This window comes from Macaca mulatta, chromosome 7, assembly GCF_049350105.2.
Source record: "Macaca mulatta isolate MMU2019108-1 chromosome 7, T2T-MMU8v2.0, whole genome shotgun sequence".
Taxonomy (NCBI): Eukaryota; Metazoa; Chordata; class Mammalia; order Primates; family Cercopithecidae; genus Macaca; species Macaca mulatta.
In genome coordinates this window covers 127,595,303-127,611,353 of record NC_133412.1, presented here as the reverse complement: position 1 = coordinate 127,611,353, position 16,051 = coordinate 127,595,303, and the positions used below count along the sequence as shown (strand labels likewise).

At 37.4% G+C, this 16,051-nt stretch overlaps 1 protein-coding gene across 2 annotated transcripts; it reads left to right on the top strand.

Moving 5' to 3' along the window:
• The first annotated feature begins 342 nt into the window (after positions 1-342).
• On the top strand, positions 343-15,198 carry GMFB (glia maturation factor beta). 2 transcript variants are annotated; one of them, XM_015143719.3, is made up of 7 exons: positions 343-443; positions 5,619-5,715; positions 7,204-7,253; positions 8,260-8,309; positions 8,764-8,846; positions 9,862-9,935; positions 11,520-15,198. In XM_015143719.3, exons 1-7 carry the CDS (start codon positions 441-443, stop codon positions 11,589-11,591), a joined length of 429 nt encoding a protein of 142 aa, XP_014999205.1. In that variant the 5' UTR covers positions 343-440; the 3' UTR covers positions 11,592-15,198. The 2 variants fall into 2 exon arrangements, with proteins under 2 accessions (XP_014999205.1, XP_077797161.1); XM_077941035.1 differs by lacking the exon at positions 343-443 and adding an exon at positions 520-753.
• The last annotated feature ends 853 nt before the right edge of the window (positions 15,199-16,051 follow it).

Here is a 16,051-nt window from a genome sequence, read left to right as displayed (position 1 = left end):
GGGCTGGAGTGCAGTGGCCGGATCTCAGCTCACAGCAAGCTCCGCCCCCCGGGTTTATGCCATTCTCCTGCCTCAGCCTCCCGAGTAGCTGGGACTACAGGCGCCCGCCGCCTCGCCCGGCTAGTTTTTTGTATTTTTTAGTAGAGACGGGGTTTCACCGTGTTCGCCAGGATGGTCTCGATCTCCTGACCTCGTGATCCGCCCGTCTCGGCCTCCCAAAGTGCTGGGATTACAGGCTTGAGCCACCGCGCCCGGCCGCGCATTCTGGCTAATTTTGAGCCGCGCCTCCTGCCGTCCGTCGTCACGTGCCGGCCCGCTGAGGCCGCGTTGATAGGTGGGGGCGACTGGGCCAGGCGCCGGGGCAGGAAGGGAGGCGGCCGCCGTGCCATTCTTAAAGGCGCCTGAGTGAAGGCGACAGGCTGCTGACGGCCGGAAGGAAAATGGTGAGTTGCCGCTGGGAGGGCGGGGGCCGGAGGGCTGGGCGAGCCGACCTGCTGGGCTTTCCGGGTTTCCGGAGCCGGCGGCGGCGGGCAGCGCCCGGGAGGGCTCGGCAGCCGCTTCCGCCCCAGCGGCTGGCCACTGCCCACAGCCAGAGTACTTGGCTTCCGCCGCCGCGCCTCAGGGCAGCATCCTCCAGCCAGGCCCGGGGTGGACCCGCCCAGGGGGCCATGGGACTAGGGTGCTTCCGCGAGCAGGGGGGTTGGGGAGGCCCCTCGAAGGCCCTTCGGGATGGAGGGCTTCAGCTTCTGAGCTGTAGGTTGGAGGGAAAGGAGTCTGCCCCATCGGAGGGCTCCCCCAAATCCCGCTTTCCCTGCCAGGGCCGTGGCCAGGTTCCAGGGGTTGGTGGGCCTCGAGCATCTTCCACCTGGCGGCGTTTTGGGGGAGGACTCGAATTCTGATTGAATTCTCTCGGCCTCACCTTAGCTTCTTTCTGTCTGCTCCTTTCCCTAGCCTCCTACAGAGGATTTCTCCTTATCTTTGCTTTCTTGTGGCAGTTGGAAACCTTTCGACCCAAAGCTTTGGCACTGGGCTTAAAGTAATTGTCAAAAGCTTTAGTTTTGTTGGTTCTGGGGGCTCTGGCTTCTGTTCTTACATGGGATGGACCCCAAGCATAAAAATAAAGTGGAGAATTAAATAAATCGCCATCAAGGATCTTTTGGATGCATCCCATTAGGTTTTTTAATATGCGTAAATTTCATTAGAAACAACAAAACACTGCTCTCTCTGCCCATCCACTCAATTCTGAACCCACTTTCATCGAATAGATCTTGTCATGGTCACTGAATCGAATGGATTCTTTTCAGTTTTCATCTTCTCTGACCTTTCAGCTGCATTCCAGAGTGTTACACTCTCTTGTTTTTGAAGCATTCCCTTCCTTCATTCTTCCCCCTTGGCTTCTGGGATACAGAGCTCCTCCTACTTCTCCTGTTGGTCCGTCTATTTCCCTTGCAGACCATTCTCCTTTCCCTGGACAATGCTCGAAGGAGTCCCTGGTTTCATCCTAATCCTTCATTTTCCATTATGTATTCTTTATCCTAAACTATGGCTTCAGTTAACACCTATATTCAGATGACTTGTGAATTTACAGCTCAGAAGACCTTGCTTCTGAGATCCAATCCAGATCTGTATGTACTTTTTTGTTTGTTTGTTTTTCTGAGACAGAGTTTCACTCTTGTTGCCCAGGCTGGAGTGCAATGGCGCGATCTCGGCCGTTGCAACCTCCGCCTCCCGGGTTCAAGCGATTGTCCTATCTCAGCCTCCCAAGTAGCTGGGATTACAGGCATGTGCCACCACGCCCAGCTAATTTTGTTTTGTTTTTGTTTGTTTTTTTGAGATGGAGTCTCGCTCTGTCGCCCATGCTAGAATATAGTGGCGCGATCTCGGTTCACTGCAAACTCCTCCTGGGTTCACGCCATTCTCCCGCCTCAGCTCCCAAGTAACTGGGACTACAGGCTCCCGCCACCACGCCCGGCTAATTTTGTTTTTGTATTTTTAGTAGAGACAGGGTTTCACCTTGTTAGCCAGGATGGTCTCGATCTCCTGACCTCGTGATCCGCCCACCTCGGCCTCCCAAAGTGCTGGGATTACAGGTGTAAACCACCTCGCCCGGCCCTAATTTTGTATTTTTAGTAGAAACGGGGTTTCACCATGTTGGCCAAGCTGGTCTGGAACTCCTGACCTCAAGTGATCCACCTGCCTTGTCCTCCCAAAGTGTTGAGATTACAGATGTGAGCCACCGCACCCGGCCCCAGATCTATATATTAATATTTCAAGATTTAGTTACCATTCCCTGGGAAGCTTTTCCTCCACTTGGGCGCTTCAAAGCCACCTCAGTTTGTCCAAAGTAGGACTCATGCCCTTTCTCCTCAAACCTGGTCTTCTGTGTGTTATACAAGACAATTTGTTATACAAGCCAGAAGCCTAGGAGTTATCTTGGTAACCCTTTTTTTTTTTTTTTTTTTTTTTTTTTTTTTTTTTTTTTTTTTTTTTTTTGCTTACTCACACCCCACCCCCAGCCCCAGTATCCAATCTGTCACCACCTCCTTTGTAGTGGTTAAGAGAGTGAGTTAAGATAGGCTGCCTGGGTTGAATCCTGGCTCCACTAGCTATGTAATTGGGGAAAGATACTTAACCTCTGTAAACCTTAGTTTCTTGCAAAATGGGAGTAATAATAGTATCTGTTTGGTGAGATTGTTTTGAGCATAAAGGGAAATCTATGTAAAGGATATAACAGTGTTACTCTCATAGGGTTTGATACATGTTAACTATTATTAGGACTAAATGGGGATTTTTTGCTATTGAGTTGTTTGAGATCCTTACATATTCTGGTTATTAATCCCTTGTTGAGTGGAGAATTTGCAGATATTTTCTCCCATTCTGTAGGTTGTCTCTTCACTCTGTTTGTTTTCTTTCCTCTCAGAAGCTTTTTAGCTTGATATGATCTCATTTGTCTGCTTTGCTTTAATTGTCTGTGCTTTTGAGGTTTTACTCAAAAAAATCTGCTCAGACCAGTGTTCTGAAGCAATTGCCCAGTGTTTTTTTTCTAGTGGTTTTGTGGTTTCAGGTCTTACATTTAAGTCTTTAACCCATTTTGATTTGATTTTTATGTATGCTGAGAGTTGCAGTCTGTTTGTTTCTGTTTTTTTGTTTTTGTTTTTGAGATGGAGTCTCGCTCTGTCTCCAGGCTGGAGTGCAGTGGTACGATCTCCACTCACTGCAACCTCCGCCTCCCGGTTTCAAGCGATTCTCTGGCCTCAGCCTCCCAAGTAGCTGGGATTACAGGCGCCAGCCACCACACCCAGCTAATTTTTGTATTTTTAGTAGACACGGGGTTTCACCATGTTAGCCAGGCTGGTCTCGAACTCCTGACCTCATGATCTGCCCGCCTCGACCTCCGAGCCCAGCCTGAGGTCTTTTTTTCCCAGCACCATTTATTGGAGAGAGTGTCCTTTCCCCAGTGTTTGTTTTTGGTATCTCTGTCCAAAATCAGTTGGCTATAAATGTGTGGATTTACTTCTGAGTTCTCTATTCTGTTTCATTGGCCTGTGTGTGTGGTTTTATGCCAGGAGCATGCTGTTTTGGTAACTACTGTTTTGTAGTATATTTTGAAGTACTGCAATGCTTCCAGCTTTGTTCTTTTTGCTCAGGATTACTTTGGTTATTCCCAGTCTTTTGTGTTTTCTTAAAAATTTTAGGATCTTTTCTCTCTTTCTGTTAAGAATGTCATTGCTATTTTGATGGGGATTGCCTTGAATCTGTAGATCACTTTGGGTTAGTATGGACATTTTAACAATATTATGTCTTGTAATCCATGAGCTTGGAATATCTTTCCATTTTTGTATGTTCTCTTCAATTTCTTTCATCAGTGTTTTATAATTTTCATTGTAGAGATCTGTCACTTCTTTGGTTAAATTTATTCCTAGCTCTTTTATAGCTATTGTAAATGAGATTGCTTTCTTGATTTCTTTTTCAGATTGTTTCCTGTTGTTGTATATAAATGCTACTGATTTTTGTATGTTGATTTTGTATCCTAAACTTTACTGAATTCATTTATCAGCTCTAACAGTTTTTTTTTTTAATGGAATCTTTAGCTTTTTCTAAATATAAGATCATGTTTTCGTAAACAAGGATAATTTGACTTCTTTTTTTCTAACTTGGATGTCTTTTATTTCTTTCTCATCCCTAACTGCTCTGGCTAGGACTCCCAGTACTATGTTGAATAAAAGTGGTACAATTGGGCATCCTTGTCTTACTCCAGAACTTAGAGGAAAGGCTTTCAGTTTTTCCCCATTTAGTGTGCTGTGCAGTCAGCTGTGGCTTTGTCATATATGGACTTTATTGTTTTGAGGTGTGTTCTTTCTATACCCAATTTGTTTAGGGTTTTTATCATGAAAGGATGTTGAATTTTGTCAAATGCTTTTTCAGCATCTCTTGAAATGATATGATTTTTCTTATTCTGTTAATGTAATATATCACATTTATTGATTTGCCCATGTTAAACCATTCTTACATCCCTGGGACAAATTCCACTTGATTATGGTGAATGATCTTTTTAATGTGTTGTTGAATCTGGTTTTCTAGTGTTTTGTTAAGGATTTTTGTATCTATGTTCATCAAGGATATTTACCTATAGTTTTCTTTTTTTGTTGTATACTTCTCTGGTTGTGTTATCAGGGTAATGGTGTTCTTGTAGAATGAGCTTGGAGGTATGTTCTCCCCTTCAGTTTTTTTGAATAGTTGAGTAGAAGTGGTGTTTTAAATCTTTGGTAGAATTCAGCAGTGAAGCTGTCAGATACCGAGTTTTTCTTTGATGGGAGACTTTATTGCTGTTTCAGTCTCGTTACTCATTATTGGTTTGTTCAGGTTTTCTATTTCTTCATGGTTCAGTCTTGGTAGATTGTGTGTGTCCAAGAATTTATCCATTGCTTCCAGGTTTTCCATTTTGTTGGAGTGTAGTGTTCATAATGGTCTCTAATGATTCTTTGTATTTCTGTGGTATCAATTGCAATGTTTCTTTTTGTCTCTGCTTTTATTTCTTATGCACATTCTTAGTAGCTCCTTTTTATATCTCCATAATCATTTAATTATAATATAAAATATTATTGGTCTTTACTCTTATGGGGTTTTTAACACTTACGTTGCTTGAATTGTTTTTTTCCCCTGTAATTGTGAGGACAAAAAATAATTTATTAATTCTAAGTATAATCAGATTATTTTCTTGTTCTTCCTTCACTGTATAAAAATAGTATGCTTGACTTCCTTTCTAACAGCAGACAGTGATTCTTGACTTTCCTCATATTCTTCTCTTCCTCTCCAATTCTGATGACATTGCACATTATTATGTGTCTGGTTTTTGAGACATTCATTAGCCAAAGAGAAAGTTAAAGTGTACCTTACATATATGAGATGAACAGATGTGTAGGATTAAGCAGTGTAGATCCAAAGGTTGGTTGATTTTAAAGTTTTTTTAAGTGTTCATGTATTTCACTTTAATGCTTTCACTTAATTGACATTTGTGAATGTCAGTATGCATTATAAAGGTATTAGGTTTCATAACTTTAACATGTACTTATATTGAAGTCATGGCATTTTATATGTGTTTTTTTTTTCTTTTATAGAGCGAGTCTTTGGTTGTTTGTGATGTTGCTGAAGATTTAGTGGAAAAGCTGAGAAAGTTTCGTTTTCGCAAAGAAACGAACAATGCTGCTATTATAAGTAAGCTAAAAGTGATTGCCTCAAAGTTACATGGTCTTAATTTGTTTTCAATCTTGTAGCTACATTGCATGAACTGCACCGTTAGAAAGCAATGTTACTTCCTCTATTTCATTTCCCCACCACCACCTTTAGATCACTTTAAAAAATAAGTAACAGCTAATTCTAATGTCACAGAACAGAGGTGGATTGTCCCACCTCCCCCATAGTCCTTTTCTCAGCTGCTTGTACAGCTCTGGAGAAGGCGGTCGTCTTGGTCTTTGGGAAATGAGGATTCCCATTTGCAGTGACCTATCCAACCCATCCTTCTTGGGGGACTAAAAATAGCGTGGCCATTCATCCTCAAAAGAAACCTTTGCCTACACCTAAAATGACAAAGTTCAGCATTGTGTGCAGAGTGACTTTGGGCATTATTCCAGTTGTAGACTTGAACTCCGGTTTCAGGAAGAGTACTTTTAAGTGGCACTGGCACTGTCTTCTGAAAATGGAAAGAGTGATTTGCATATTGCTTCTCCCACTGTGAGCTATATCTGACATTATGCAGATTTCCCTTGTATTCATAGGCAGTATTTAATATGTAGGTAGTGATTTAGAAAGATGAGGAAAGGATGAGGGGGTGAAAATGTAAAACTCTAGAGACCATGCTTAACAGAGATGCATCTGGCAGATCTGATATAATCAGAGGTCATGACAACTTGTCATGAATTCTGATTTCATTACAAATAAATACTACAATGTCGACATATGGTTCTTAAAAGTGAAAAAAAAAACAGTGAAAATGTGTGTTAGTGCTATTTTACTGTAAAAGCTGAAACTATTTGAGATTATATTATATCTCACAAGATTTACTATGAAATTCGTGCAAAACCAAACACAGTCAACTTTGCCAGACCAACAGGAAAGAATAGAGGCATAGAGTATCTAAACTTATTTTGATTTAGCTTTGGATTACATTAGATATATTTGAATATATCTATCACTTCTATTTGGTTATTCACTTTCTCAGAATAATGATACTGTGCCATGAAATCCTGACCTTGGAGAAGCCAGGAATTTTGAGGTTTCTCTATTTTAATCCCTGATTAGGCACTTTTTCCCTTGCAGTTCTGACCATGTTGCATATCATGGTCTCAGTTACAGTTACCCTTTCAGGCTTGCAGTTCTGACCATGTTGCATATAGACCTTATTATCTAGAAGTTGCATTTGAGTTACAAAGTTCTTCATATACACAGGAAATGTAAGAAACTGACATAAAGTTCTAAATAAGCAAATTAGGTACTGGGAATTATGGGTAAAAGCTTTTAAAAGCTGACTGCTTGAAAAGCAAAGCTAGCTAATAAACCGTATACTAAAACTGTGAATGAGTTTTATGCTTGTGTTTCTTGATGTTTTAATTTTAGATGTCTGAAAAAAAGGCTGAGATTGTGTGGGTTGGGTGGATCAAGGTCACATTAGAATTCCAGCTTATTCATAATTGATTTTTATTTTAGTGAAGATTGACAAGGATAAACGCCTGGTGGTACTGGATGAGGAGCTTGAGGTTTGTTCAATGAACTAAATACAATTTTCTAGTTAAGTAATTATTATTTCTCAAAAGATGCTATATTAGTTACATGTGCTTCTAAAACGAGTTTTGAACCTCCTTTAAATACATGCTCATTATGCATAAAAGCATGTGCTAATTGTGTAGTATGTTATATTGCTAATTTAACTACCTTCTTTAAAAGCATTAGTGAAGTCCGGTGTAATAAGTGGTATAAGGGCCGGGTGCGGTGGCTCAAGCCTGTAATCCCAGCACTTTGGGAGGCCGAGACTGGCGGATCACGAGGTCAGGAGATTGAGACAATCCTGGCTAACACGGTGAAACCCCATGTCTACTAAAAATACAAAAAACTAGCCGGGCGAGGTGGCGGCGCCTGTAGTCCCAGCTACTCGGGAGGCTGAGGCAGGAGAATGGCGTAAACCCAGGAAGCGGAGCTTGCAGTGAGCTGAGATCCGGCCACTGCACTCCAGCCTGGGCGACAGAGCGAGACTCCGTCTCAAAAAAAAAAAAAAAAAAATAAGTGGTATAAGTTGGGGTTGTATACCGAGTAAGAAGTGAATCAACTTTATAAGTTGCTTCTAAGTTGCTTGACTAGTACATAAAACCTGAAACCCTACAATTTAAATATCTAGTTTGTCAAATTAAGTAACTAGAGTAAAAAGAATTGAGTTCTTTCTTTTGAAATCAGACATTGTTTCTTGCTGCTAAGATACTGGCTTATGTCATTCTGTATTTCCTGACAGCTGGAACATAAGCATACAATCTGTGCCTCCCAGCCCCATATTTAGTTAATAAATGGAGCTAGACCAAGTGGGCAGAAGGAGGCTTTGATTGGATTGAGAATTTAGTAACCCGAGTTTATGTATAATTTAGTAAGATAAAATTTTATTTTGTAGCATGTGGTAATAAATGTATAACTGTTAGTAGAATGGGTGCTTGGTGTATCTCTTAAGGACTTATGGGTAAGAAAATGTTTAAAAGTTGCTTTTCTCTGTGGTGCCAGGGCATTTCACCAGATGAACTTAAAGATGAACTACCTGAACGACAACCTCGATATCCTTTTCTTCGTGCTTTAAAAGATTTATTCTTTAGTGGTCAGACCTGTTTGTGAACTCATTTGTTAAAAATCTGAAAGTATCCTTCTGTGTCATGATCACAGCCAAATTAAAATATGTATGCGTATACTAGACTAGGAAAAACGAAAAGTTGGTTTATTCATGGGATGAATAATTTTCTTTTTTAAACTATTTCCTTTATTATAACATGTGTACAATAAAAATTGAGAAGAAAATAATCTGTATTAAACCAGTACTTTAAAAAGTTATTTTTTTGAGAGATTATGTGATTTTATAACTTATCCTTGGGACCCATTTAATTTTGTGGAAAGATAGTAATAAAGATGTGGCCTAAAAGAATAGGACAGAAACTTGCAGCTCAGTAGCTCCCCAGGTGTTGGTAAATACCTGTCTCAGAGCAGTAACTTTAGTTTCTTTAACTTGAGAAAAACCTTCATTGTGTATAGTTATAAATATCAACATGATGATGGAAGAGTTTCATATCCTCTGTGCTTTATTTTCTCCAGTCCTGTTGGTAAGTGAATTTCTTTAAATAACATATATTTGGCTTAGATCCGATTAAGCCATTTTATACTAGACAAATTTTATGCTGTTTTTAAAGATGGACAGTGTCGAATAACCTAAATTGAGGAGGGTCTGTGTCTGTGTATGTCCATGTGCCTGTGTGCATGCATCCCTAGAAAGAATGAAGCATCATCTCTTAGAACTTATTTTCTTAGGATAAATTTCTAGACATGTAATTGTTGACTCAAATCACACATATATTTTAAGGATTTTGAAACGTGATGACATTTTAATATATCAGAAGTATTTTCTTTTTATATTTTAATCTTATAAAAATGTGAACTTCACATATAATTGTATGTATTTGTGTTTCTTTTAAATAGTAGTTAACAGTGATATGCTTATAATATTGAGAATGGTCCTAGAGTAATTTACATTGGGTATTAAAATAGGTTACTGGTATTTAAGGAATTCATTATCACCAGAACTTCTGTCACCACTGTTCAGGCCCACAATAAAAGCTGCACTCACTGAGCTATTCTCCAAACTTTATAATTTGCATCATTTACTTAGCACTCAAAATACACTGCAGTATATTTTTAACTTAATATATCAGCAGAGAGAAGCTTTTGTCAGAGCAGATCTCCCTGCCCTACTGGTCCACTACCATCCCAAAACCTCGTGTATTTTAGTCATCCATAAAATTTATCTTGATATTTAGTGTCAAAGTTAAGATAGTGCAGAAAGTTTTTAATTGTTTGCAAGGCTCTGAAAGTCAGGATCTACAAATGTCTAGAATCTTTATTTTTGCCAACCTGTAGACTTGTTCTTGTTTATTTATAACTTAACTATCTCTTTCTGTAGGCAGTGTGCAATGTAAGACTCAAAATGCAACCCATACACATTCTGTAAACTCAATAGCAAAGGAAATCCTAAATGTGTCATTTTAAAAAAATGAAAATAATGATAACCCATAACTTTCTCAAAATCTGTGTCTCATTTCTGCACTAATCTCTCTTTTCCAGGATGTAAGCCTGAACAACAGATGATGTATGCTGGGAGTAAGAATAAGCTAGTCCAGACGGCTGAACTAACCAAGGTGGTATTTATAGTTGACTTGTTGAGACAATATTTTCCTTTAGACTATAAAGCAATAGCTAAAATAGTCTAAAGGAGTATTTTTTATGCAGGTGAAGGTTATTTAGACCAGATTAGTAAGTTAGCCAAAGCTTTTTGTTAACTGGAAATAGAACAAGATAGAAGCATTTGAACCAAAGTGTATTTTTTGAGTAAGTTGATTGGAAGAAATCACATTCAAAATATAGGCAGTTTTAGAAAGCCACTGTAACTGTTAAATCTATTGAAAGTTATTTTATCTGCCATAAGATAATTTCTAATAGATAAAGGTCAACATTGAAGTTTCTCAGAACCCTTTACCATAGTCTAAAATGAACCGCGTTCTGTGCTGGAATTCAGTATTATGCAGTTACTTGTATTTTTCCAAATATAAAATTGTTAAGAATATTAATAAAGTTAGAACATTCTGTTTTATATGAGAACTTGCTTTAAGATTTAATATGTCCCTATTTTATGGTATTTTTGAAAGTTAAAGGTAAGAGAGGTACTTGGCTCTCAGACTTTATTTAACTTCCACATATTAGTTTGAGTTAAAAAGGTATATGCACGTAAGGTTTTGAAATAGAATATTATATTGCTAAAACTGTGTCAGACAATATTTCAAGTTTTATTTTAAGAACAGCATCAGTATTTTCCCTTTGGGTGCTTAATAATCAACTCTGGAATGCCTTTAAGTGCCCTCTGCTGTTTCCCCTTAGCCCATGTGATTGTTACCACTGCTTTATAGACATTACTTTTTCCTAATTTGTAACACAGGAGCACTGGAGTTGCTCTAACGGTTTGGGCAGTTAAGAAGGAGCTGTTACCAGCCTTGAGTCCGTTCTAATCCTGGGAATGCCCTACAGTGCTGAAGTTGAGACAGTACAGTTTACAAGTTACTTTTACAGATAATCTCATTGAATCCTTACAACAGCCCTGTGAGGTATTCTGTAGATAGGAAAACAGACCTAGCGGATGAATGACTTGCTCAGGATCTATCTAGGACTTAGGATTCACATCTGGCTCCAAATCCCGTCCTTTCTGCTGTAATACATTGCTTTTCTATAGGCATTATACTTTCTGGGCCTGATTCAGATTCTTGATAGAGATTTGTGACTGATCTCCATCCGATATTTCCATTTGACATTCAGACTCCGGAATACCAGCGTATGTTCCTCAGTTCCTCACTAGATTGATTTTAGTTGTGTATACTTGGGATGTCTTCCAGGAAATAAGATTTACAGAACTGCTCTTTTAGACTATTTGTAGATTTGTGCTTTTGAGAGAGTTTTGGTTTAATGCTGTCTTGATGGCTGTACTTTGATAACTGAGTACTTAGCATTTAAAAGAAGTGAAGTACTACCTAAAAGGTATATCTGATTTATACAGGTTAAGTCATAAACAATGAAAGCAAGCAGAATTTGGTGTTTAATACTCAAATATATAACCAAAAATAATTTGGGATATAATACTCAAATATAAAATTTTTTTTAATATATAAAAAATCCTCAGATATTTGCCTTTTGTTTTGGAATGTCAAAGTATGACCTAATTTTTTTTTTTAAAGGTGTTTGAAATAAGAAATACTGAAGACCTAACTGAAGAATGGTTACGTGAGAAACTTGGATTTTTCCACTAATGTGAACTTCTGTGTTTCTAAAGTATTTATGTATTAACCTGACCGTACTGGAACCAGACATAAATACTTATTTATGCCTAAAAATGCACTGTTACTTACAGTTTGTTTCCTGCAGTAAAGAAAAATTCTTCATTTGTGCAAAGTTTGAACAAAGAGGAAATCATCTTCATAGTAATGAAACTTTGTAAAGTGTTTCCTTATATTGGTAATTGTTAGGTGGACTACTTTTCTCCAGGGACTTTTTGCACTCTTGTGACTAATTTCTATAACTTACGGTTCAGCATTTGTTACTATTTACAGACACCATTGGAAAGTGGATATATTAGATTGTGAGAGACAACAGTTGCCTCCTTTTGACAAATACTGGATATTAGCAGTTTATTTATGAAAATAGCATATTATCACTTGTCAAATCATTGAAATTCATTTGGGGTCAAAGACTTGAGTGACCCAGTATTGAGCCATGAAATAATTTCGTGTAACCTGCATTACAAGTACGTTCATGAATTCTGTATCTTCTTTGGTTTCCTGTGTCTTTTTAATCAAGTCTAGAAACTGTGTTCATCAATCACTCAGTTTTAAGGTTGGGGAGTTAGATTTTAAGATAGAATTATGACTGTTAGCTTTTCTCCTTATGGAAAATAGCATCTTAGTCTTAGAAATCAGTGGTTTGTAATAATCAAGGGCTTCATTCCTTTTATGTCATTTCTAGACAGTTTTGAATCTAGGTTAATAACACTTTATTTATAAAGCACCTCTTAATGTCCTGTGAACACTAATTATTTTAAATGTGTTAATGCTGTGCCTTTGATTTGTTAGCTTTAAAGTTAGTTTAAGACTTTTACACTGCCAGTATTCCAGATTTGGTGAAAATAATACTTTTTTAAAGGGTCCAAATAAAATAATTTTCTAATGTGTATATCTGAAATTTGTAATAAAATCAACTTCATATTTTAAAAATTCCAACTATCTGCTTGCATTGATGAATATATGGCAGTCGAGAGTTATAATTTTGGGTATACTCGTGATTAGTTTTGTGCCATAGGAAAAAATTATCTTAAAACTTTGGCCATAGTTAATAACATTAACACTTCAATAGCAATCACATCTTATATCCTAAATGTCAGAAGATATTCTGAACTGGATCCCTGAATAGTTAACTAAACCAGTCTTGTTAGATGATGGTACTCTTGGCATAAAGCAAGGATTCTGATATTTGGCATACTTGTAAAAACAAATACATAAGTAACCACTGAACATGAATTTGATAATAGGTCTAGAAACTCTAAAGACTAACCAAACTTGGTGCGTGTATTCTTATATTAAGAATATCTTAGTCATCTCAAAACTAGCAAAATTTAAATTTTGGCATGTTTTCCATTCATATGTTCTTTGCATTTTATTTTTGAGGTTTCTGTGAGAAGTAAAGATAGTTGGAATTTTCGCGATATTGAATAGAACATCTTCTGTTCCCAACACTGTTTGGCTTCACTAATTTAGAAGTCAGGAAGCAATAGAAAGTTGGAGATGAGGAAGTGCTAGAGTAGGTGTTTGTTTTGGTTCTTGGAGGGAAAGGATTCTTTTTTCCAATATCCAGAGAGAGAGAAAGCTCACCCAGGAAGTTTAAGAATTCTTTAAACAGGTATTTTGATGTTGGTGAATAACATGTATATAATTCTGTGGAAATGCAAATGTAATCCAAGTGAGTGGAGAGTGTTTTTAATGTTTTTGAATGAAGGAAATGAGGTTTTGTTTCACCTGATTTGCAGCAATAAGAGAAACTAGTGCTGCAAGAATGTATTTTTTAATGAAGTTCCTTATTTTGTCTTGCATGTTTTAGTTTTGTTTGTTTTTAAATTTGGAGGTCCTCCATAATGTCAGATAATGTTGACCTGCCATACACTAGAACTCTTAGTTCCCCTACTCTCTTTAACAGGAGCAAAGAGCTGTGATAAACCATGCTTTTTTGAGCTTGTCTGACTCCTAATTAATAATATGTTTTTTTCAAGACAACAGATTGAGGTTAGAGGATCAGTAGGACATTTTTATTCCATCTGTTCTATGGGGAGATTTTACAAATCCCATGCTCTAAAGTGTTCTCAAACATTTGTATAGATTTCCCTTTCATCTTACTAAATTTTGCACTGTTCTTTTCGAGTATGTTTCCTATTTAGTGTCTCTTTTTCTGCCATTTCCCAAATAATAACTCCATATTTCATAATTGCAGTTTTTACATTCCGTATCTTTCTAGTACAACCATTCCCATTCAGCCTTAAATCTTAATCCATTTTGGCAGCAGCTTTTTTCCTGGGACCCTCCTTTGTGGTCTTCTAAGTCAGTTTTGAAATTGTTGGCCCTGCATAAGTTCTGCATAGCATCTAATGTCAAAATAGAACCAACTGGTAATCACAGTATTATTTAGTATGGTTTCCATGACAACAAAAAACATATGAAGAAAACTTCTCAGGTTACTATGCTGAAATTCCAAAATGTCTGAGTTTTGAATAGTGATCACTTTGTTCTGGTACTGATGCAATTATATTAGGAAAAAAGTTGGTTGACTGTTTGTGTTTAATTGACTTCTAAAATAAATGTTCAAATTGTCTAGTTCTAAAAGTTTACTAAATGCCTAGTGCAGTTAAACATACTCTTGTTTAAGAGCGTGTTGCTAAATTTTTTACTGTCATTACTAAATCTGTGTAGCAAAATGTGTGTCAGCACTTTTCCCTCCCTTTTTATCTCCTATTTTCAGGAGTCAAATGTAGCCGTAAACTGTATCCTTGTCTGACACGTTAGCTAAAAATTTCCAGTTAGGGGAGTTTATTGCCAAATTAAATTTGGCCGTTTCCCCCCAACCCATATAGATATTAAGGAAGGTGTACTTAAAAAAGTGTTTGGACTACTTTTAAAACCTGAGCAATGTCATTAATCCATATGTGGACTAGTGATGAATAGATATTTTCATAAGAGTTTAAATGCTGATATTTGGTGGAAGTAGAGAGTAACTCGTATTCTATCAATTCAAGTATTCTTACTATGGTTGCTTTCCCTATTTGTTCAATAGACTGATAATACTGGAATCTATAGAGTTTGAGCCATTACAACTTTTGTGAGGATGTGTTTCAAACATTTCTGGACAAATCTTATTTTGTATTTCTGGAAGAATGTAATAATCTTCTAGACCGCTCAAAACCAATGGTCCCAAGCTGAATATTCTTGAGAAATTTGTTTTTATTATGCCATTTGACATTTCAAATCAGTGCTCATATACAGTAAGCTTGTGATAGAAATTGTATTTTCTTGCTTTTTGGAGTATAATTCATATAAATATAATTACTTGAATATTGTTTGAGATCATTAACATGCCAGGGCAGTTCCCACTGATTTAGATGGTCCAATATAATCTCATTCAGGAGGCTTGAAACATTAATGGTTTAGTCTTGTGAATTTTAACAGTTCTCTGTCATCATTTAACAAAACCAACAACTGGCACAGCTTCTTAAGCTGTGGTTTCAGTCTCTGCTAGTTCATATTGCATGTTTATTTTGGACAGTCTTTTGTTAAGCATGGTGCTTGTACTGGTTTAAATAAAATGTTAACATTAAAAGACTTCCAGCTTTTCTTTTTTTACTCACCTCTTTCCCCCTGTGGAGTTACTGGTGTCTACCTGGCTATATTTGTGTGAGCCATAAACTTTATCTGGCCAAACTGAGAGGCAAAATAAACAAGAGTCATTTGGCAGCTTCGTGGAAGGAGAAGATAAGTTATAAAAATTTTTAAAACTTGGTCTGATGCTAAAATGTAGAAAATGTCAGTAAACAATAGTAGGGACAGAGAGAGCTATTTCAAACGATGAATGCTTGCTTTCAAAGAATTAGAAGTTAGGAGAGCTGCATACTTCCTAAGAAATCAAATTGAAGGGTTTTTTTTTAATATAGTTTATCACTATGTATTAAACACCCATTGACAACCCGTCCTACCTTTATTACCAACTGTACTATATGGTATGTATTTAATAGGTGTCTACTGAATGAATACAAATCACTAATAACATAGTTTTTAGAGTTTGCCATGTACTTCCTGTGATTGGGTATGTTGTAAGTCACAATTTGTTATGATTATGAAAGGAGTAGTTTATGCCTTCCTGTCTTTAAGAATTTCACGAGGAGAATTGGCCCAAGCATGGGAACATTTATATCTTCCTTATTTATCAGATTTGGCCACTAACCTACTCAAACAGCCAGCTCTTAAATTTCACTAAATAATACCTATTGTCTTTTTGTCCTTTTCACTTTTCAGCAGGAAGAAGCATTTGTAAGCACTTAGCCTCTGAGTATGGGCGCATTCTTGTAACCACCCAATGGGTTGTCCTTGCCTGCTGCCCAGACAGAGCCAATTTATTAAGACAGGAGAACTGCAATAAAGAATTTTTAATTCACACAGAGCTGGCTATATGGAAG